Source organism: Scyliorhinus torazame, chromosome 13 (genome assembly GCF_047496885.1).
Source record: "Scyliorhinus torazame isolate Kashiwa2021f chromosome 13, sScyTor2.1, whole genome shotgun sequence".
NCBI lineage: Eukaryota > Metazoa > Chordata > Chondrichthyes > Carcharhiniformes > Scyliorhinidae > Scyliorhinus > Scyliorhinus torazame.
The window spans coordinates 26,383,182-26,407,481 of NC_092719.1; the positions used below are offsets into that span (position 1 = coordinate 26,383,182).

Sequence of the window (24,300 nt, forward strand, 5' to 3'; positions counted from 1 at the left end):
AACCATAAAGCCTGTTCCTTGCACCATAGGCATTATATATGATCATGGTGTAGCTGTATCATTCAAACAAGTTTAGTTAGTGTGATGTTTTTCGTTAAAATAATCATTTGAAATCATAAACTGCAGCATAATTAAACTTTTATCCTCAATAAAACACGGTGCTTCGACAAGTGAAGCCTGACAGTGTAGAAATTAAATTTTTGATTAGCAGATGAACAATTTGATCAGGAAAATTGTGTTGGCATCTGATTCTTTGATTTGTAATTTTCTTGACTTAATATTGGACGCTTTTTTCATGAAGATGACCAGCTGGAAAAGGTTGGGAGCCGCAAATAAGTTGTTAAAGAAGCACTAACAACTCTGGATTCCCTTGTTCCAAATGCCTTGCTTAGTGAAATGAAATGAAATGAAAATCGCTTATTGTCACAAGTAGCCTTCAAATGAAGTTACTGTGAAAAGCCCCTAGTTGCCACATTCCGGCGTCTGTTCGGGGAGGCTGTTACGGGAATCGAACCGTGCTGCTGGCCTGCCTTAGTCTGCTTTCAAAGCCAGCAATTTAGCCTTGAGCTGAACAGTCCCAATGTTCCATATGCAAAAGGACATCTGTTTTGCACATAGTGAGATCCCACATGCGATCATACAAAGGAATGGTTCATCTCTTTCTTGGATCAAGTGATAAATGTTGGACACCAGGGGAATTCCATCCTATTGTGGGATGGGATCTTTCAGCATCCACCTGTGAGAGAAGTTGGCATCTGCAAGAAATTTGTGCTCCCTCCGTATCACACTGGGGCATTGCCTCCGATTTACCTGCTTGAAGCTTGGGAGTAGGGCTCAAACCCATAGCCATCTTATTGTGGCAAGTTTGTGCTTGGAATGACAAAATGCAGGGTGTCTCAGTGACTAAAGCCTTATTTGGGTCAGATCAGACCCAGCCAGCAGTCTCAAACTACCATTTCTTTATGATCTCCATGTTACTTTGTTCTGTCAAGCATCTTCATGTGAAGCTGACCTATGCTAGCTCCAGGTTTGGCAACACTTCAGTTTAACATTTTTCTGCCTTGTATCCAAATACCTCCACAGCTTTCCTGCTCCTTAACTCTGCATGTAACCTCCTCCAACCTGACAAACCTCAAATACCTGCAATTTCCAATTCTGGCCTCTTTGCACATCGCCAATTTTCATTTCTTCACCACCTGCAGCCATGTCTTCAGCTGCCAAGATCCAAAATCCTAGAATTCCCTCCCTAAACCCTTTCCATCTCTCTCACCTCTTGGTTAAAACCTGCCTCTTTGATCAAGTTATTTGTCACTTGTCCTATTTTCTTATGTGGCGTAATGCCAAATTTTGTCTGAGGCTCATGTTAAGCACTTTGGGTTGCTTTATGATGGCATTGTTTAAATACAAGTTTTCATCATTAACACCTGCAAACAGCTAGTACCCCATTCTTTCTTTCTTCCTTGCTCTTTTCTCTCCCCTTCTCCCCCCCCCCCCCCCCCCTCCCCCACCACCATCCAGCTTCAACCCCATTCTGGTGGACGACGTACAGACTAAGAAAATTCAGAGTCAATCTCTTGTCTTCTGTACTGTGAGCAGAAATTCAGTCAGATGGAGGGGGCTAAATGTAATTTTAGCCTCTGGGTAAAAGTCTCCGCCTGAGTTCCTCCCCATGATCACTCTGACTCCTGCTGGAAAGCACGTTGTGTGCTGGTATTGAGAAAGAAGGGAATGGTGCATTCCTGTGCTGCCCCACACAGTTGAATAGCCCAACAACATTCACTGCCTGAGAGTCACGGAAGAGAAATGGTCATCGGGCAGGGGTAGTAGATGGTGGCTGGGCCAGTTGAATCATACTTATCCCAGCAAGGAGTCAGTGTCTTCTGGAAGGGGGAATTATACCTGTGTGGGATTGGAACCAGGTGCTAACTGCTAATCCAGGCTGTCTCTGTAACCCTCCCTACTGGTAATGTCTGACTGGTGTAATCCGGTAATTTATCCTTTTTTTTCTCCCCATTTTCTCCATTCAGTGACTTCCTGATTCTTCCTGGTTTCATTGACTTCGCTGCTGATGAAGTGGTGAGTTATGAAAATCGTACATTTCCAGACCGGCATGGAGAGCAGGAGTGGTCATTGAATTATTTTAGGTCAGCACTGTCCTCAATCTTCAAACTAGACTACGGGAAACCGACACAGCCTTTCCTTTGTGCGCACGTTCCGCCATCGTTCCCTCTGTCTTCTTAGCCTTCTCTTGTACAATCTGTCTCTGTTATGTCTCTCTCACTCTTTATAACTACATCTCCCTAAATCCCCATCACTTTCGGGGCCCCCTCCAGTTACTTTCCTCCTGTAGTATCGCACTCTATTTACCTGAAATATGGGTGCAGGGGGTTCCCAAAGTGCACACTGGGGTGTTGTCGAATAAATCTGGTGATCTTCCTACTCCCTCTACTGCTGGGACCATTCTGCATTTTAGGGCACTGCTTTCCAACTAGAAAGGTAGGGGAGCAAGGTTTTTAATTTTTGGCAAGGTCCTTGCACTGAAAGATCAGGGCAAGTTGGGTTTATGTCCAACTTATGTGTGTGTGTCTCTACTGATTTTTGAGTTGTGTCTCACGAGAAGCATTTCAATTTCCCCCTGCCCCACCAGGATCTGACCTCCGCTCTTACCAAGAAAATCACTCTGAAAACTCCTCTCGTCTCCTCTCCCATGGACACAGTGACAGAGTCTAGCATGGCAATTGCAATGGGGGTGAGTGTCAAGAAAACCAGCCGGTGTTCTTTTTTGCCGTGCGGATTCTATAAGTGAGCTGTATTTGTACTAGACAACAGATTTAAGATGATTGACAAAAGAACATGGGAATACTACACTCCTCTATGCTTCACCCGATGCCGGTGTCTATGTATTTATATTGTGTACCTTGTGTTGCCCTATTATGTATTTTCCTTTTCTTTTCTTTTCATGTACTTAATGATCTGTTTGAGCTGCTCGCAGAAAAATACTTTTCACTGTACCTCGGTACACATGACAATAAACAAATCCAAGGAAACATTGTGCAGTCGTGTTATTTAGCAGCACGTTGTCATGAACTGCCTGAAAGGGTAGTGAAAACAGATTTAATATAACATTCAAAAGAGAGTTGGATAAATGTGTGAAGAGCGAGATTTACAAGATTATGGAGAAAAGAGCAGAGAAGTTAGATTGATTGGATAACTTCAAACAGTTTTTAAATTTATTCATGGGATGAATTGTTGGTTTTGGTGTTACGGAGCACTTGTTGCCCTCGTCCTTCTAGATCTCCGGTTTGGAAGGTGCTATCAAAGGAGCTGTGGCAACTTGCTGCATTGCATCTTGTAGGTGGTACATGCTGCTGCCATTCTGTGCCTTTGCTGGCGGGAATAAATGTTTAAAATGGTGGAAGAAGTGCCAATCAAGCAGAATGGGGTCAAGTATCTTGAGTGTTATTGGAGCTGCACTCATCCAGGCAAGGGGAGAGTATTCCATTGCACTCCTGACTTGTGCTTGTAGATTGTGGACATATATTGGGGAGTTGGGAATTTTTTTCATTATGGCCAGCCACTGACCTGCTCTTGTAGCCACAATACATATACTGCTGGTCAGATCAATGGTGGCCCCAGGCTGTTGGGAGATTCAGTGATGGTAATGCAGTTGGAATACTGTGAACAGTTTTGGTCCTCTTATCTCAGGAAAGATGCTGGCATTGGAGACAGTCAAGAGAAGGTTCACTAGGTTGATCCTGGGTGTGGGGGGGGATTTTTTTATGAAGAAAGGTAAGTAGGTTGGGCCTGTACTCATTGGAATTCAGAAGAATGAATGCTGACCTTATTGAGACATAGGATTCTCAGGGAGGCTTGACAGGGTAGATGCCGAGAGGATGTTTCCCCTTGTGGGAGAGCCTAGGACCAGAGGACATAATCTCAGTGTAAGGGTCGCTCATTTAAGACAGAGATGAGGAGGAATTTCTTCTTTCAGGTGGTGGATCCGTGAAATTGTTTATTGCCGGAAGCTGTGGCGGCTGGGATGTTAAGTATGTTCAAGGCCGAGACAGACAGATTTTTAAAGAGAATAAAGGGTAATGGGAATAAGGCGGGAAGGTGGAGTTGAGGATTATTATATCAGATCATTCTTGATCTCATTGGATGGCGGAGCAGACTCAATGGGCTGAATTGTCCATGGTAAAAGGGATTATATTCTCTTGTTGGTCCTTGTGTGTCACATAGCGCAAGTCTGAATATTATTCAGGAGTTGCTGCATGGACTGCTTCAGTACTACCAAAGACAGAATGGGCCAGATGACTTCCTTCTGTGGTCTACTGTGCTTTATTACTTTATGATTCTATGATAATGTATGCTAAGGCTCACTTGTGATCCATTCACTGTTTCGGAACATCTTTCTTGGAAATGTGCTGCACTTGGAGCTAGCAACAAAGAAACTGCCACGTGTCTTTCATTGTCTGGTATCTACCTGGAATGTTTGAGAAATGTTCTAACTCGACGTACACTTCTAACTTTTTAGACCAGATATATATATATAGAATTTGCAGCACAGAAACACTCAATTCAGTCCAACTGGTTTATACCAGTCTTCATGTTCCACACATGTCTCCAGCTATCCCTCTTCATCGAACTCTATTAACAATCTATTCCTTTCTCCCTCGTGCTGTCCCAGCTTCTACTTAAATGTGTCTTGTGATACTTCAGCCAATATGTGTGGTAGCAAGGTCCACATTCTAACAATGTTTTTGGCTGAAACAGTTTCTCCAGAATTTCCTATTGAAAATATTAGTAACTATCTTCATATTTATGTCCTTGAGTTTGGGTCTCCCACTCAATTGGGAACATTTTTCTGCAATTATGCTATCAAATCGTTTCATAAAGATTTCCAGCCTGTTCAGTCTTTTCTGATAAGTTATGACCTCTTTGTTTAGATATCATAAATCTTTTCTGCACCTTCTCCAGGCTTGTGACATTGTTTTGTAATGTGAAGATGATAACTATGCACACTACTCCCTAAGTATGGTTTAGCCAAGATTTGATACAGGTTTTGACAATTGTTTTTTTTGGGAAAATATATTTATTCAAATTTCTCAACAAATTTTTAACTAACCCCCCCCCCCCCCCCCCCCAAACAACACAAGCAGAAATTATACATTGGATTTCCCCCAAATACAATAACCCCCCATATAACAGTAGAAAACTCAAATAGGGAACCCCCCCCCCCCCGGCCCTGGGCTGCTGCTGCTGACCACCTCCTTGCGCTCCACGAGATAGTCTAGCAACGGTTGCCACCGCCTGAAGAACCCCTGCACAGACCCTCGCAAGGCAAACTTTATCCTCTCCAGCTTGATGAACCCTGCCATGTCATTGATCCATGCTTCCACACTAGGGGGCTTTGCATCTTTCCACAGTAACAAAATCTTCCGCCGGGCTACCAGGGACGCAAAGGCCAGAATACCGGCCTCTTTCACCTCCTGCACTCCCGGCTCGTCCGATACCCAAATAATGCTAATCCCCAGCTCGGCTTGACCCGGGCGTTCACCACCTTGGACATAGTCCTCGCAAAACCCCTCCAAAACCCATCCAGCGCCGGACACGACCAGAACATATGGACGTGATTTGCTGGACTCCCCAAGCACCTCCCACATCTGTCGTCCACCCCAAAAAACCTACTCAACCTCGCCCCTGTCATATGCGCTCTGGGAGCAACTTTAAACTGTATTAGGCTGAGACTGGTGCAAGAGGAGGAAGAATTAACCCTACTCGGCATCAGCCCACAGACCCTCATCTATCTCCTCCCCAAGCTCCTCTTCCCACTTGCCCTTTAACTCCTCCACCGAGGCCTCCTCTTCTTCCTGCAGCTCCTGGTAAATCGTCGAAACCTTGCCTTCTCCAACCCATACACCCAAAATCACCCGGTCCTGAATCCTACGTGCTGGAAGCAGCGGGAATTCCCTCACCTGCCGCCTCACAAACGCCCTCACTTGCATGTGCCTGAAAGCGTTTCCCGGGGGTAGCCCAAATTTCTCCTCCAGCGCCCCAAGGCTCGCAAACGTCCCATTGATAAACAGGCCCCCCATTCTTCTAATCCCTGCCCGATGCCAGCTCCGAAACCCCCCATCCATCCTTCCTGGGACGAACCGATGATTCTCCCGAATCGGGGACCAAACCGAGGCTCCCACCGCGCCCCTGCGTCGCCTCCACTGCCCCCCAGATCTTCAACGTTGCCGCCACCACCGGACTCGTGGTGTACCTTGTCGACAAGAGTGCCAATGGTGCCGTCACCTGCGCCCTCAGGCTCGTGCCCACACAGGACGCCATCTCTAGCCCCTTCCATGCCGCCCCCCCTCTCCCTCCATTACCTACTTACGGATCATCGCCACATTGGCTGCCCAATAATAGCCACATAGATTCGGCAGCGCCAGCCCCCCCCTATCCCTGCTATGCTCCAGAAACACCCTCTTCACCCTCGGGGTCTTATTCGCCCACACAAATCCCATGATGCTCCTGCTTACCCGTTTGAAAAAGGCCTTGGGGATCAAAATGGGAAGGCACTGGAACGCACAGAGAAACCTCGGAAGGACCGTCATTTTGATCGACTGCAACCTACCCGCTAATGAGAGTGGCAGCACATCCCATCTTTTAAAATCCTCCTCCATCTCCACCAACCGCGTCAAATTGAGCTTGTGCAGGGTTAGGGTTAGCTACTTGGATCCCCAGGTACCGAAAGCTCCTTTCCGCCCTCTTCAGCGGTAGCTCGTCTATCCCCCTTCCCTGGTCCCCTGAATGCACCACAAAGAGCTCACTCTTCCCTACGTTGAGTTTATACCCTGAAAAGTCCCCAAACTCCCTAAGGATCCGCATGACCTCCGCCATCCCCTCCACTGGATCCGCAACATACAACAACAGGCTATTGGCATACAACGACACCTGGTGTTCCTCTCCCCCCCCCCCCCCCCCCCCCCCCCGAACCAATCCCCTCCATTTCCTGGACTCCCTCAGTGCCATGGCCAGCGGCTCAATTGCCAGTGCAAACAACAAGGGGATAAGGGACACCCCTGCCTCGTCCCCCGGTACAGCCGAAAGTACTCCGACCTCCGCCGGTTCGTAGCCACACTCGCCACAGGGGCTCTATATAGCAGCTTGACCCAACTGATGAACCCCTCCCCGAACCCAAACCTCCGCAACACTTCCCAAAGATACTCCCACTCCACCCGATCACAGGTCTTCTCTGCATCCATAGCTGCCACTACCTCAGCTTCTCCCTCCACCGAGGGCATCATAATCACATTGAGGAGCCTCCGCACATTAGTATTCAGCTGCCTACCCTTCACAAATCCCGTCTGGTCCTCATGAATCACCCCCGGGACGCAGTCCTCAATTCTCGTAGCCAGCACCTTCGCCAGCAACTTAGCGGCAACATTGAGGAGCGAGATCGGTCTATACGACCCACATTGCAATGTTTCCTTGTCCCGCTTCAAGATCAAAGAAATCAGCGCCCTGGACATTGTCGGGGCAAGGTCCCTTCCTCCCTCGCCTTATTAAAAGTCCTCACTAGCAACGGGCCCAGCAGGTCCACGTATTTCCTGTAAAATTCAACCGGGAACCCATCCGGCCCCGGGGCGTTCCCCGCCTGCATGCTCCCCAATCCTTTAACCAGCTCCTTCAGCCCAATCTGCACCCCCAAACCAGCCACCTGCTCCTCCTCCACCCTCGGGAACCACAGCTGATCTAGGAATCGTCGCATCCCCTCCTCCCCGCTGGGGGCTCAGACCTGTACAGATCCCCATAGAAGTCCCTAAATACCGTGTTTATTCTCACCGCACTCCGCACCGTATTTCCCCCCTCTATCCCTAACTCCACCAATCTCCCTCTCTGCCTCTTACGAAGCTGATGTGCCAGCATCCGACTCGCCTTCTCCCCATACTCATACGCCGCTCCTTGCGCTTTCCTCCACTGTGCCTCTGCTTCCTCCGTGGTCATCAGGTCGAATTCCGTCTGGAGGTTCCGTCGCTCCCTAAGTAGCCCCGCCTCGGGGGCCTCTGCATAACTCCTGTCCACCCTTAAAATCTCCCCCACCAACCTCTCTCTCTTCTCCCTGTGGGCCCTAATGGAGATTAGCTCTCCCCTGACCACCGCCTTCAACGCCTCCCAGACTACCCTCACCTGCACCTCCCTGTTGTCGTTGGCCTCCAAGTATCTTTCAATACACCCCCGCACCCGCCCGCACACCCCCTCATCCGCCAACAGTCCCACATCGAGGCGCCACAGCGGGCGCTGGTCCCTCTCCTCCCCAACTCCAGCTCCACCCAATGCGGGGCGTGGTCCGAGATGGCTATGGCCGAATATTCCGTTCCCTCCACTTTTGGGATTAGCGCCCTACTCAAGATGAAAAAATCTATCTGGGAGTAGGCTCTATGGACGTGGGAAAAGAAGGAAAATTCTCTGGCCAGCGGCCTGGCAAACCTCCATGGATCCACTCCCACCATCTGGTCCATAAACCCCCTGAGCACCTTGACCGCAGCCGACCTCTTACCCGTCCTGGACCTAGAACGGTCCAGTGCAGGGTCCAGCACCGTGTTGAAGCCGTCCGTCGCCCCCCCCCCCCCCCGATTATCAAGCTTCCTACCTCCAGATCCGGAATCCGACCCAGCATGGGTTTCATAAATCTGGCATCATCCCAAATCGGGGCATATACGTTCACCAGTACCACCCGCACCCCCTGCAACCTACCACTCACCATCATATATCGACCTACAATATTCAGTGCCTCGAACGACACCCGCTTCCCCACCAGTATTGCAACCCCTCTGTTCTTCGCATCCAGCCCTGAATGAAAGACCTGCCCTACCCCTCCCTTTCTCAGCCTAACCTGATCTGCCACCTTCAGATGCGTCTCCTGAAGCATAGCCACGTCTGCCTTCAGTCCCTTTAAGTGCGCGAACACCCGGGCCCCCTTGACCGGACCGTTCAGGCCCCTCACATTCCAAGTTATCAGCCGGATCGGGGGCTACCCCCCCCCCCCCCCCCCCGCCGACTAGCCATCTCCTTTTCTAGGCCAGCCATGTGCCCGCGCCTCCCGCACCCTCCAGTCCCCCAGGCGGTGGACCCCCGCCCCGACTACCTCTCCTACTTCCAACTCCCCTTTGGCCAATGCAGCAGCAACCCAGTTTCCTCCCCCCCCGCTAGATCCTCATCTAGCCATTTTGCTCCCCCATGACACTCCCGTAAGTCAGCTGACCCCGGCGCCTCCCGTCATTCCATCGACCCAGTGTGAGAATCCCCCCACACCTTGGCAATCAGTGTGCGCTCCTCTCCCGCACCGCCCTTCCCCCGGCCCCGCCCCCATCCTTCCCTAACGAGTGAAAAAGGCCACGCTTTCCGCCCGAGCCTGCCCCGCCCCCTCTGGCGCAGCTCCTTTTTTGCGGCCTTACCCCAACACCCCATCCCCGGGCCTCCACCTCCCCTCTTCCTCCGTGGGGCCCTGCCCCTCCAACACACTCTCCCACAGCCCCCAACTCAAATCCATTCACCCATCCCCACCCAGCACCAAAAGAACATTCCCCAAACGCAGTAAACACCCCCCCCCCACGACAAACCCTCTGTTTGAGTCCAACTTTTCAGACTGGAAAAAGTTCCATGCCTCATCAGGCGTCTCAAAATAGTGGTGCCGATCTTGGAACGTGACCCACAATCGCGCTGGCTGCAGCATCCCGAACTTCACCCCTTTCCGATGGAGAACTGCCTTAGCCCGGTTAAAACCAGCCCTCTTCTTAGCCACCTCCGCACTCCAGTCCTGGTAGATTCGGATCTCCGTCTTTTCCCACCTGCTGCTCCGCTCTTTCTTGGCCTATCTCAAGACACACTCTCTATCCATAAAGCGGTGAAACCTCACCACTACAGCCTCTGGCGGCTCGTTGGCCTTGGGTCTCCTTGCCAGGACCCGATGAGCCCCATCTAGCTCCAGGGGGTCGGGAAGGCTCCCGTGCCCATCAGCGAATTGAGCATCGTGCCCTCAAATTGGCAACTCGTATTTCTTTGAAAATGCTTCAAGAAATGTTGCCTTGTGAAGGAAATGGACAAATAAATAGGTAGAATTCATATGTATTTCGGACATTATACTATAAAATTGAGAAAGTGGACACATATTGTGGGTGGCATGGTAGCACAGTGGTCAGCACTTTTGCTTCACAGCTCCGGGGTCCCAGGTTCAATTCCCAGCTTGGGTCACTCTGTGCGGAGTCTACTCGTTCGCCCCGTGTCTGCTTGGGTTTCCTCCGGATGCTCCGGTTTCCTCCCACAGTCAAGAGATGTGCAGGTTAGATGAATTGGCCATGCTAAATTGCCCTTTGTGTCCAAAACGGTTGGGTGGGGTTACTGGGTTACGGGAATAGGGCATAAGTAGGGTCCTTTTTCCAAGGGCAAGTGCAGACTCGATGGCCCGAATGGCCTCCTTCTGCACTGATTTCTATGATATTCGTGGAAAGTCATTTTTATCCAAACCTTAAAACCTGTACATATGGGCAGCACTAGCTCACGAGCTTTGGTTCTAACAGATGTTAAACAGACATAGTCTGTGCCATGCATTAGGTAACACCAGTACCTTTCAAGTTCTCTTCGCATCAAGGGAAGGAACTTTGGATAAGGTAAAGATAAGCTCTAAAATTCATTTTCAAAGCAACTTTAGGAGCATTTACGATGGTATTATCTCTCCTTATCTATTAAGAACACACTCTTGGGAACTTAACTCAGCAAATTCGACATAATCAAAGGACGATAACTTCCTGCAAATTAGAAAAACAGACCGTAGTAAGTGGAAGCACTATTAAAAGTTTAAAGTCACTATTATGGAAAAATAGAAACAATTGAAGGTAACAGGAAAGATTTTAGACTTTTTTAAGAACATGATGAGCAGATATCAGACTCACAACATGTGTACAATAAAACCATTAAACAATAATGAATGATGAGGAAAAATCTGAAGCAGGAGTTTCATGAAAGAGACAACACCCATTGCTGCTAAAGAATTATGTAATCTGGTTTAGAAGGGTATAAATGTTCCAGTTTCTTTTCAGAAAATTAAAGATATTGTAGACGGGTACTGAGAAACCCCCCTCAAAGTTTCTTTGGTTGTCGAGGGGTTAGATATTACAAAGCAGACAACTTTGTGTCCATCTGCCCAACAACTGATTCAGTCAGGGATTCGGGTAACCTACATTGACTGTTAATGGTATTTTTAACTGATATTAGCTGTAGCATTGTATTTTTTAAGTTTTATTGGATTCTGAATTAGAACCAAGGCTATATTTCTTACCTTGTATAGTCATTAATGTTGCGATGCACTTATCCACTTCAAGTGTATTGCATGTTATATAGTTCTGTAATAAACTTATAAATAAATTAGTAAATTATAACGTCTCATGTAGTCATCTGCATGCAGTATAAGAACTCGCCTCCCTTGTATTTTTTGAAAGCGGGACGATACAGTTTTTGAAGAGAGACCCCTGTAATATTGGCCAACAAGTTATTTAACAGGCTATCCAGAAAAAGGTAATAATTAAGTCTTCTCCCTTGGGGAAACTTTCTCAGACCCCAAATAAGTGTCTGTGTGAAGTGGATGCCTTGAACTCAGGTGGGGGGGGGGGGGGGGGGGGGGGAGGGTGTTTGTTGAAGGAGTGCACCTGATTGAGGGTAGTCTCCATTTGGGGCTAGAGTTATAATCCAGTTCAGCCTCGGTTTTACATCGGGTGTAAGGAGAGTGAAGTCAGTGGGGAAGCCTCCACTGGGGAAAAGACGAATGACCTTTGTTCTTTGACCCTCAGGGAAAACAAATTCTCCTGCTCTCAATCTTAAAGGGGAGTCTCCTTATTTTTAAACAGTGAGCCTGGTTCTAGTCTCTCCCACAAAGGGAGATATCCTCTGAATATCCACTCTGTCCAGTCCCCTCAGGATTGTTTCAATACCTCCCATTCTTTGAAACTTCTTTGGGTATAAGCACAACTCTGCTCAACCTTTCTTTCCAAAAATCAGTCGAGTGAACCTACTGCTTCTAATGTAATTAGATTCTTTAAGTAAGGAGGCCTAAACTGTACACCGTACTCCAGATGTCTCTCAAACTCCCTGCACAACTGTAGAATAACTTCCCTATTTTTATATTCCTATTTCTTTTGCAATAAATGCCCACATTCCATTTGCCTCCCTAATAACTTGCTTGACCTGTGTACCAACATTTTGTGATTTGTGTACCAGGACACCTAGATCTCCTGAACTGCAGAGTTCTGCAGTTCCTCCCCATCCAAATATTTACTGCTTTTCTGTTCTTCCTGCCAAGTGGCGGAAGCCTCCATGATCCCTTCTTCCAAATAGTTGGGTTGTAATTTGTACTGGGCAGCCATGCTGAAAGAAAGGTTGGTGCAGGAAGAGATGGATGCAGCCCATGGGGTGTAATACATAAATATGGGGCGGGTTTCTCCGTCCTGTCACACCAGATTCCTGGTGCGGCACGCCGGCGGGATTCTCCGTTTCGCCGGTCAATGGGGTTTCCCATTGTGGGGCAGCCCCACGCCGTTGTGAAACCCCCGGGCTGCTTGCAAACTGGAGAATCCCGACGGCAGAGAATTCCGCCCATGGAGTTTTTGAGACCGTGTAGAGGGAACTGCACTTTGTCTAACTCATGCTGTATTGGGTGTGCTGCTCTGTGCGCTGCTCCCTGCGCTGATATCTCTTTGGTGCTAAGCCTAGGTGCAAGCAAATACAGGTTGCCTCATTCTAGGGTTGCATGACTTTTGATAACTTGAATAGGAAATGTGATGTGGTGACGTTTTTACTTCGTCTTTCTCTCTCTAGCTCTAGCTAATGGGTGGAATTGGATTCATTCACCACAACTGCACCCCGGAGTTTCAAGCCAATGAGGTCCGCAAAGTTAAGGTGGGCTCCACACGCGTGCTTTCATTTGTTGTAACTGGTTTGCGATTTAGTAGAACTGAAATTAATTGCAGAACATTGCAAAATATTTATTACATTTTATTTAATTAGGAATTTTTTGCAATTTATTTTGCACCTCTCGTATTGCATTGCTTACGCTGAATCAAGGCTGCTGTACATCATCTACACAGTTTGAAAAAACTTTCATCCCGCTCAGTGGCCAACACTCTTGCATCTGAGTTTGAATCGAGGCTGGTACACCTCTCCCACCCCCACCCCCCCACATCTAAAAGTGCTGAATAAATGCTGCATTGCATTGCATCACATGGAAAAATCACCATTTGTATTCTAGAACATGCTTCTCTGCCTAGCCCACCCCACTCCCAGCCTCGCCCATTCCTCCCTCGGCCTCGCCCGCATCCAGCTTCCGTCTCTCACATTGCTACGTGCTCAGGTGAGAAAGCCCATCCCCAGCCTGCGTGTGATTCATGCTTATGCATCTTGTCTCTTGCAGAAGTTTGAGCAGGGCTTCATTACCGACCCGGTAGTCATGAGCCTCCACCACACAGTTGGGGACGTCTTCGAAGCCAAATTACGGCACGGCTTCTCAGGAATTCCAGTCACAGAAACAGGAAAGATGGGAAGCAAATTGATGGGGATTGTCACCTCGCGGGATATCGACTTCTTGTCGGAGAAGGATTACGACACGGCCTTGAACGAGGTATAACAAGTACTCTTGATATTACAATATAAGATTGCTATTGAGGAGCAATGTTGTCAGGATTAAAGGGATAATTATTCCTTGTGTACAATACATGGTTAATGCTATGGGTAAAGACTGTGTGGTGTCTATCTGTGCGGGGAATGTGCTGACTCTTGGTCTTTCCTTGTTCAGGTGATGACGAAGCGGGAAGACCTAGTTGTTGCTCCAGCTGGTGTAACCCTCAAGGAAGCCAATGAAATTCTACAGCGCAGCAAGAAAGGTACCGGCACCATGATAACATGGTGCAGGGCTAGACCATGAACTATGGTGTGGCAATGGCGTCCCATTTGGAATTGGGGGGTGGCAGACAAGGGGAAATGTGAATTGTGTGAGTGACCCGTATTGTCCTCAATGACTCTTAAGTGACCAGTCCAACCTACTGATGCTGATGCCCCAGCTGTACCAGCGGACATTCAACCTGTCTTTGGCTTGTTTGATATTCTGTCTTTCTATTCAGGGAAGCTGCCAATCGTTAATGACATGGATGAGCTGATCTCCATCATTGCACGGACGGACTTAAAGAAGAATCGCGATTACCCACTGGCCTCAAAAGACTCGCGTAAACAGCTGCTGTGTGGCGCAGCTATCGGAACACGGGATGATGATAAATACCGGCTGGACCTCCTGATGCAGGCTGGGGTGGATGCTGTTGTGTTGGTAAGAATCAATCAGGAATTTGGGGAAGTGAGATTTTGATAGCATTGGCTCAGCGATTGGCAGTGACTCCACCTTGAGACCAGCCTCCATTCATATCCAGTCCCATTGACAATGGCACTTTGACTCAGTGCATTTCAAATTGGCATCTGGTTCAGAAGGTCTGAAATTCAAATCCAACCCCCCCCCCCCCCCAATCCACACGCAATTTTGAGGAAGTGCTGCACTGCCAGAAGTGCTGGCATTCAGTTGAAAATGTTAAAAATGAGATCCTATCTTTCCTTTCAGGTGGGTACAAGTTGAACTGTTTGAAGAAAGAGGGCAGAGGGAGAATGATTGACTAGAGAGGTTTTGTAATCTGCCTTTTGTTCCATCGATTCCAGGATTCATCCCAGGGAAACTCCGTCTTCCAGATTAATATGATCCGTTACATTAAGCAAAAATATCCTGAGTTGCAGGTGGTTGGTGGGAATGGTAAGTGGAGATAAATATTGGCCGTATCTTACCCTTTTCGAGCCTCTCATCCCTCTCCCTCATAAGCTTTGCTCAGATAGTTTAAGTTTCACCGTCAGTTGTCGGTTTGAGCCACACTTGAGGATTGGAGCGCACAATCCAGGTTGATACTCCATTGCACTAATGGAAATTTTATTTGGACTGTATAAATGGGTGGGTAAGAGCTTATGATATGGTAGGGTGGACGTATGCTGTTAGCGGTGATTAAATGGTTAGGTTAAGTCCATTTTGAAGGAAAATGCATCAACGGTTGTGGCCAAATGGGGTTGGTCTGAATCTCTTTTCGTGCTCACACAAGCAAAATGACATATTCTTAATCACTCGTGTCCCTTGCCTATTTGGAAGCACCTAGTCGTTTCTGCACAAAAAGACAACTGCGTCCTCCACATGAGGAATCCTAGGGAATGGATTCCATTCTATTTTGATTATTGATTCTAATCCTCTCCTTTCACAGTGGTGACAGCAGCACAAGCCAAGAATCTGATTGATGCGGGAGTGGATGCTCTACGGGTTGGGATGGGCTGTGGCTCGATCTGCATCACTCAGGAAGGTGGGTCCAGGCTTAGGAGTTAAACCAGGCGATAAAAATATGTGGAGCATGTTAGATCCAAATGCAAGCTAGATGAGATGAATATGTCAATACTTGATGTAAGGTTTCACCATGAAATGACATCACCTAGGGATGCACGGTGGCACAATGGTTAGCACTGCTGCCTCAGAGTGCCGAGGACCTGGGTTCGATTCCTGCCCCGGGTCACTGTCCCTGTGGAGTTTGCTCATTCTTCCTGTGTCTGTGTGGGTCTCACCCCTACAACCCAAAAGATGCGCAGGTTAGGTGGATTGGCCACAATAAATTGCCCCTTATTGGGTACTCTAAATTTATTTTTTTTAAAAAGATGAACTGACCTCACTCCTGGATCTAGCCCCTATAGCTCCCAGGTCACAGCACAAAACCATTCTGAATTCAGATCAGGATAACTAATTTGGGAGGTGGAAAAAATGTGATACAGGAACAGGAAGCAATCATTCAGCCCCTTGTATCAGCTCGCCAATTATTTATATACTGGAGATTCGAATTCGCAAAAAACCAAAGTGGACTTCTCTACCAGTCAATGCTTGTCAGTATGACATCCGGTGCTTACTCTGATTTAGCATTTTAACCAGTAGAATATTCCATGGAGTATAAATCTGGGAGGGTGGAGAGAAATTCTGAGCACCCTGATACTACTATCCACACCGAGGCCCCGAGCACCCTGACCATCCCACCCACACCGAGCACCCTGACCATCCCACCCACACCGAGACCTGAGCACCCTGACCACCCCACCCACACCGAGGCCCCGAGCACCCCACCCACACTGAGCACCCTGACCGCCCCACCGACACCGAGCACCCTGACCGCCAATGCACACCGAGCACCCTGACCGCCCCACCCAGACCGAGCATCCTGACCGCCCCACCCACACCGAGACCTCGAACATCCTGACCATCCCACCCACACAGAGACCCAAGCACCCTGACCACCCCACCCACACCGAGGCCCCGAGCACCCTGACCACCCCACCCACACCGAGGCCCCGAGCACCCCACCCACACTGAGCACCCTGACCGCCCCACCCACACCGAGCACCCTGACCGCCAATGCACACCGAGCACCCTGACCGCCCCACCCAGACCGAGCATCCTGACCGCCCCACCCACACCGAGACCTCGAGCACCCTGACCACCCCACCCACACCGAGCACCCTGACCATCCCACCCACACCGAGCACCCTGACAGCCCCACCCACACCGAGACCTCGAGCACCCTGACCATCCCACCCACACCGAGCACCCTGACCATCCCACCCACACCGAGACCCGAGCACCCTGACCAGCCCACCCACACCAAGACCCGAGCACCCTGATCAGCCAATCCACACCGAGCACCCTGACCACCCCACCCACACCGAGACCCCTGACCGCCCCACCCACACCGAGACCTCGAGCATCCTGACCATCCCACCCACACCGAGCACTCTGACCATCCCACCCACACCGAGACCTCGAGCACCCTGACCACCCCATCCACACCGAGCACCCTGACTACCCCACCCACACCGAGACCTCGAGCACCCTGACCATCCCACCCACACCGAGCACTCTGACCATCCCACCCACACCGAGACCTCGAGCACCCTGACCACCCCACCCAGACCGAGCACCCTGACCGCCCCACCCACACCGAGCACCCTGACCGCCCCACCCACACCGAGGCCACGAGCACCCTGACCGCCCCACCCACACCGAGCACCCTGACCGCCCCACCCACACCGAGCACCCTGACCGTCCCACCCACACCGAGCACCCTGACCGCCCCACCCACACAGAGCACCCTGACCGCCCCACCCACACCGAGCACCCTGACCGCCCCACCCACACCGAGCACCCTGACCGCCCCACCCACACCGAGCACCCTGACCGCCCCACCCACACCGAGCACCCTGACCGCCCCACCCACACCGGGCACCCTGACCGCCCCACCCACACCGGGCACCCTGACCGCCCCACCCACACCGGGCACCCTGACCGCCCCACCCACACCGGGCACCCTGACCGCCCCACCCACACCGGGCACCCTGACCGCCCCACCCACACCGAGCACCCTGACCGCCCCACCCACACCGAGGCCTCGAGCACACTGACCGCCCCATCCACACCGTGCACCCTGACCGCCAACCCACACCGAGCACCCTGACCGCCCCACACGCACCGAGGCCTCGAGCACACTGACCGCCCCACCCACACCGAGTCCCCGAGCACCCTGACCACCCCACCCACACCGAGGCCACGATCACCCTGACCAGCTCACCCACACCGAGCACCCTGACCACCCCACCCACACCGAGCACCCTGACCACCCCACCTACACCGAACACCCTGACCGCCCCACCCACACCGAGCACCCTGACCGCCCCACCCACAACGAGCACCTTGACCGCCCCACCCACACCGAGCACCCTGACCGCCCCACACACACCGAGCCCTTGAACACCCTGACCGCCCTACCCACACCGAGCACCCTGACCGCCCCACCCACACCGAGCACCCTGACCAGCCCACCCACACCGAGCACCCTGACCAGCCCACCCACATCGATGACACGAGCACCCTGACCAGCCCACCCTCTCCGAGGGCACAAGGTCACAGCCTATGCACTTGCATCAGTGGCCCGATCAATAGAGACCTACGCTGTTAAAATTGAGATCAACAACAAAGTAATACTGTAATAGTGATAGAGGCTGCTGAATAGAGACAGCTCCACCTGAGTCTGAATTGAAAATGCAAATTGCACAGACTGGCTCAAGTGTTCTGGCAGAAGTATGGGGAATGTGTGTAGGGATGGATCCAATTGACATTTAAATGTTTTTTCTTTAAATGCCGTTGGTCTGGATGGGAATTAGCTGATGGAAAGTGAGACAAACTGCAGTTGCTATTGTGTAGCCAGTAGAGGACGCTGTTGCAGTTGTTTTGGGCGGTATTTCTACTTCCCTTGAAAGGTGTTGAGCAGCATCGCAGGCAGGCGAGTGACTGACTGAGAATTGTCAACTCCTTCAACACGAAGTCCAGGAGGTTTCTCAGGAGCAGTTACCAGGTGTTGGTGATCATTGACCCGTTCATTAGTGACTATGCAGAGCCCTGATATAGTTCACATATTTATTTTGTCTTCAGTATCGTATGATACAGATATTTGGGTCTGCCTATCTTTACGTGCAGGATATGGGTGTCATTGGCAATAGGCATTTATTGCTTGTTACTCATTGTCCTGTCAAGATTATAGTGATCCTTTTCCTTGAATCAGAAACCCTCGTAGTGGTGCTGGTCTCACAACAGGCTCAGGTAGGGATTCAAGGATACAGGCCCACTAGCAATGGAAAGAAAGATAAAGAAAGGACTGGCATTTCTACAGCACCTTTCCGGGCCTCTGGGTGTTGCAGAGTACTTCACGGCAAATGTGACTTGGAGGTAATGGTGAACCCATGAGATTGCTGCTCTCATCCTGCTTGGCAATTGTGATTGCAGGGGAGGGTGGCACTGTTGAAGTATTGCTGGTGAGCTGCTGCAGTGCATCTTGTGGACCATAAGTACTGCAGCCACAGCTGGCAGGCTGGGCATGGAGTCCACTCTCGGGCACTGATCAAGCAAACGGTTGTGTTGTAGATGGTGTTAAGCTGTGGGTTGTTCATCAACTTGCATTTATTTAACAGATTTAACCGTACAATATTGGAGGCAACACTTCAAAAGTAAATTGAGTGGAAACTTGCAGAAAATAAACTTGCAGAACTATAAGGAATAGGGCGGGAATGGGACTGACTGACTTGCTCTGCAAAGAGCAGGCATGGACTCCATGGGTCTAATTGGTATCTCCTAATTGGTATGCCATCATGACTTGTGACTCTATTAGGTGGAGAGGGTTAAGAGGTCTCTTGTCACCTCCCTTAGAGGATAGGAAATTGTTCATTGGCTTTACTTAATTTTGGAGCTCAACCCTGGGGCTGGCACTCCTGAGACAAGTGGAGAGCAACACAAGAAATGCAGAGAATGAGCTTCTTCATCTGTACAATTAATTTCCATTTCAGTTATGGCCTGCGGCAGACCTCAGGGGACCGCAGTATACAAAGTGGCCGAGTATGCCCGCCGGTTTGGCGTCCCTGTCATTGCCGATGGTGGAATCCAGACAGTTGGACATGTGGTGAAAGCTCTGGCCTTGGGAGCCTCGACAGGTATCTGAATGATATTTTATCTTCATTGTTTTGGCAAGATTGCAACAAGTAATGTTCATGAGTAATCCCAAGAGACCTTCCACACAGGAGCATGATGGTGTCAAAATTGAGGTATTAGGACAATTGATCAGGAGCTTTGTCAAAGAAGAATATTTTTGGGGGTTTTGAAGGAGAGAGAAATGGGAATGTTTAGGAGGAAATTCTTGAGCTAAGGGCTTGGCAGATGAAACCACCAATGAAAATAGGGACGTAAATTTGGTGTGCAGAGATTTCGGACGGATTCATACTATGGGGGAGAATGGGCGAAAGGTCATTAAGTTATTTGAACACAAGGATGAGAATTTTAAACTTAAGGTTCCAATGCACCAAAACGTGAGACTTTTCAGGAGTAGCATGGATGGAAACCAAATTGGTGAATTTCAAACATGGAGTTGCTGGAAAGATGAGCACAGATTTTAGGTGGTGACAAAATGTTCCGGGTGTATGAAGAAGAAAAGGAGATTGGAGGCAGGACAGTAGTTTGCAAGAACCGAGGGCTCTAGGGTAAATGCTTGAGGGGAGACATGATGATTGATCTGAAGGGGAGGGAAACGGGGAAGAGGAATCTGTTAGCATCAGCTAACATGGGGGCCAAAAGCGAAGTTTGGGTGGTTAGCAGTTTGGTGAGAGTTACCAAGGATCAGGACATGGGTCTCATGGACAAGATGGCCTCAGCGGGGCATGAGAGGAGATGTATGAGAAGGTGGAGAAAGATGAGTGTTCAGGGCTAGAGCATGAGAAGCTTGCTTGATGGGTTAAAGGGAGGAAGGGAAGTGATGGGAGGCAGCTAATCAAATGGTTTCAATCTTTGTGATAAGAATGTGGAGGAAGGAAGGGAGTATATTAGAGGAATATTTTTAGTAGAGAAGAGAAGCTGGAGTTTAGCTTTACATGCTAGGATGACCCTGCAGTGTAGAGGGAGCTTTATTCTGTACAGAACCTACTCTGTATCTAACCTGTGTTGTATGATTACCCACTGCATATGATACAGCTGGGGTGGGAAACTGACAGTAATTAGCTCAACAGGAAAGCAACAAATTGTATTCTAATGAACCTAATTTAGCTCAAAGCCTCAATAAATTAACACTTTTTTTTCTCCCCTTCTGGTTTCACTCTATATGTCTCACTGCCGTTTCTCTCTTGGTTGCTTTGTCTCACTCTTGGCATCTCTGTCTCTACCTCTCCGTCTCTCTCCTCCTCTCAGTGATGATGGGTTCATTACTGGCTGCTACCACGGAGGCCCCGGGTGAGTACTTCTTCTCGGACGGAGTGAGGTTGAAGAAATATCGTGGCATGGGATCGTTGGATGCAATGGAAAAAAATACAAACAGTCAGAAACGCTACTTCAGGTAAGGTCGGAGCTGCTGTCCCTGGGGTAGCACTGGAACAGGATAATCACCAGCTTCCTGTGGTATCCGTTTGTGTGGTGATGGGCAGATACATCCTGCCTCCTGTCTGATGCAGCTTCAGCTGAGGTTGCAGTCTATACGTGAACACCATCACTTCCTGAGACTGCTAATTCAGGAAGATAGCAGCAGGTCTAAGCCATTTAGTCCCTTGAGCATGGTCTGCCCTTCAATGAGGCCATGGCTGAGTTACCACCCAACTCCATATTCCCATCTTTGCCCCATATCCCTTTTAATGTCTCCGTATCGACTTCAGTGCCATACCTTCCATATTGTACTTGGACCTGAAATTCATTCAATTTGTTCCTTTCAGTCTGCACATTTGTACAAAGAGCGATTATTTGGTCCACAAACTTTAATCTATTCTCCGAACTGGCTAGGTGTAGTGGATTTAACTCCAGCTGTCCTCTGTGCATGAGCCAGATTGTGAAATTCTTTTCCTTGATGCTAATTCTGTTGTGCATTGTGTTCAGTGAAGGTGATAAGGTGAAAGTGGCCCAGGGAGTGTCCGGATCGGTTCAGGACAAAGGTTCGATCCAGAAGTTTGCACCTTACCTGATTGCAGGGATACAACATGGATGCCAGGACATCGGAGCCAAGAGCCTCTCCATCCTCAGGTGTGCGCCAGAGCCTGCTTTTCTCTCTTTTCCCCCCCCCCCCCCTCCACCCCTCCCATTTCACCCGCTATCTGATCTCAACTTTGTTGTTTTGTAGACAAGAACAAGCAATTGCTTTACAATTGGGAAAACCCAACAAATGGCTGGCAGGTATTTTAAAGCTCTAGTTACAGTCCAGCTGATTGACCAGAGTAATATTTCTTTTGGAGTCCTGTGTTTTTCTTCGAGTATTTTGTCTCTTCCAAGGATGTTACGGAGCTGCATGGGAGGGAGGAGGTGATTGGTAATGATGCACTGTTAGGGAGGCTTGTGGACCAATTGGTATTTTCTTGTCAATTTTGTATGTTAAACTATGGCAAATTAAATGTAGTGGGACTGAGGATTGTGTCTTGGGGGGAACGGGAGAACAATTGTCACACAGTCATTTAATGCACAACTCGCTTTGCATTTTTGGGCTGTAAAAATATTTGGGAAAATATACCTTGAATAATTGATCTTTCTTAATTTCACTTCCCTTGTCTTTTTATTTTGCCCCACCCCCTTCCTTTCTTTACTCTGTAACTTTCTCTCCTTCTACCTCCCACCCCCTGCTGTTTTTCAGGTCAATGATGTACTCGGGAGAGTTGAAGTTTGAAAAGAGAACCATCTCCGCTCAGGTAGAAGGAGGTGTGCATGGTCTGCATTCGTAAGTCTCCCAACATGTGTCTCCATTTTTCCTACTTAGTTAGATTTTCATTCTTGCTTGTAGTGATAGGTTAGTTGCAGCCCATCCCCTCTGTTGTCTCACCATCTGAAATCCAACATCTCCCCACACGCCTGCAGGGAGATGCTCACCCTACAATCTTTAGATGGAATGGGGTGGAGGTCGCAAAATCAGATTTGATTGAGGCAGGTAAGCAAGGTGACTTTGACCACCTTTAGGAAATCAGACAAACTATACGTCCATTTTCAGGCTGCAGTCTTTTCTCTAACCCTCCTCCTACAACCAACCGTTTGCTACTGAACTAAATCAGCAATACAGTCCTTCTCTAATCCTCTCTCTACCATCTCACATCTCCACTCTCCCCATGCCCCACTACTTGCTATCTCTCCCTCTCTATGCCTCTCTTGCTTTCATCTGCTCCCTTCATCTAACCTCCAATATGTTAATATGAAAAATTTCATTCTCATTCCCAGTGCACAGATGTTCCTCGAGTCCCGTCCTGCTCTGCACAACATTTTCTCCAAACTTTGATAAGACACTGGCATGGTCATTACAAAGTTTGTTCTTTGTTGTAATTAGAAATGGGGTAATCTCGACTTGTCTGAACCGTCCTCCTTCCTGTCGGAGCTCTGCCCAGAGGTTACTCGGTGTTATCCCGTTAGAAGTTCACCCCTTTTATTCTGTGGGTTGGCTTTGAGTTACACAGTTGGCCAAAATACTTGTTTTCAATGTGGCTGGACTGTCACTGCTGAGTAAGTGCTCATGAAGTGTAGTCACTGTTGTAATTTGGGAAATGTGACGGTCAGTGTGAGCACGACATGACCCTACAGCCAACAATGTGATAGTATTGGTGAAGGGATGAATGTTGTTCAGGTCACCAGGGAGAACTGCCCTTCTCTTTGATCAGTGTCATGGAATCTTCTATGTCTACCTTGATAGGCAGATTGGGTTTTATTTTATGTGAAAGATATTGGCCTGAATTCTCCGGTCATTGCGATCCACTGCTCCTGCTGACAGCACATCCCCGCCAGCGGGTTTCGTAGCGGTGTGGGGTACTAACAATGGGAAATACCATTGACTAGCGGCAGGAAGATAGAATCCCACCGCCAGAGAACAGTGTGCCGCCAAGAAACACATGGCTGGGGGACCGGAGAGTCTCACCCGTCATCTCTGACAGCAAAGTGTTCTCTCACTACTGCACTAAAGTATCTGTCTTGATTTTGTGCTCGGGTCTCTGGAATGCAACTTGAACCAATGACCTTCCGACTCAGAGACAAACGTACTAATCACAGAGCCATGGTTAATACCAAAATAAACATAAATGTGTCTATTTTTGGATACCAATTGCTTCTCCGCTCCCTTAGACAGTCTCTGGGATTTTGAGATTCTCACACTATCACAGACAGCCTCAGACACTGACTTGAATTCACCCACAGTCGCTACACATGTATGATGTGCAACCGCTTCCAAACTGTCTTCTTGGAGTCTCATTTACCCAAGCAAGAATTTGCTGTTTGCATGCATCCAAGGAAAAGAGCGGTCTTTGCAGATTGGAGCCAATTGGTTAAGTATTACAGGGATTGGGGTCAAATCTGAATGGTCTCTCCACCCCAGCCCGAGGGGGCAGGATGATCCTTTGAGTTGTGCAATTCTGCAGCAGTGGATGGTTTAGATGCAGAGATGAAGAGTCTGAATGGTGTTTGGGTTCACTGGTCCTGGTGTGTGGTGGAACCTGCAACTTGATTGAGAGGAATGGTTGAAAATTACTCAAAATCCGCCCTGCCCTTGTCTCGCCCCCATCCAAACACTCTTCAAGACAGAAGAGATTGCTGTTGTGCATGTACAGAGCCTGGAATCCGCCCTTAGCATGTAGGATTAGCAAGTGATGGCCACTGGTTTAAGG

The 24,300-nt window shown here is 49.1% G+C and overlaps 1 protein-coding gene across 5 annotated transcripts in view; it reads left to right on the forward strand.

Annotated features, from left to right (window-relative positions):
* impdh1a (IMP (inosine 5'-monophosphate) dehydrogenase 1a) overlaps positions 1–24,300 on the forward strand; it is a 90,915-nt gene that overhangs the window by 61,920 nt on the left and 4,695 nt on the right. For 2 of the 5 annotated variants that reach the window (XM_072471203.1, XM_072471206.1), the window contains exons 3-14: positions 2,028–2,076; positions 2,648–2,749; positions 12,868–12,942; positions 13,454–13,660; positions 13,835–13,922; positions 14,160–14,359; positions 14,740–14,830; positions 15,324–15,419; positions 19,489–19,632; positions 20,876–21,020; positions 21,551–21,694; positions 22,296–22,379. In XM_072471203.1, coding sequence (XP_072327304.1) covers positions 2,028–2,076; positions 2,648–2,749; positions 12,868–12,942; positions 13,454–13,660; positions 13,835–13,922; positions 14,160–14,359; positions 14,740–14,830; positions 15,324–15,419; positions 19,489–19,632; positions 20,876–21,020; positions 21,551–21,694; positions 22,296–22,379 — 1,425 coding nt within the window. The remainder of the gene's footprint in view (positions 1–2,027; positions 2,077–2,647; positions 2,750–12,867; positions 12,943–13,453; positions 13,661–13,834; positions 13,923–14,159; positions 14,360–14,739; positions 14,831–15,323; positions 15,420–19,488; positions 19,633–20,875; positions 21,021–21,550; positions 21,695–22,295; positions 22,380–24,300) is intronic. The other 3 variants (XM_072471202.1, XM_072471207.1, XM_072471204.1) reach the window with 2 other exon arrangements.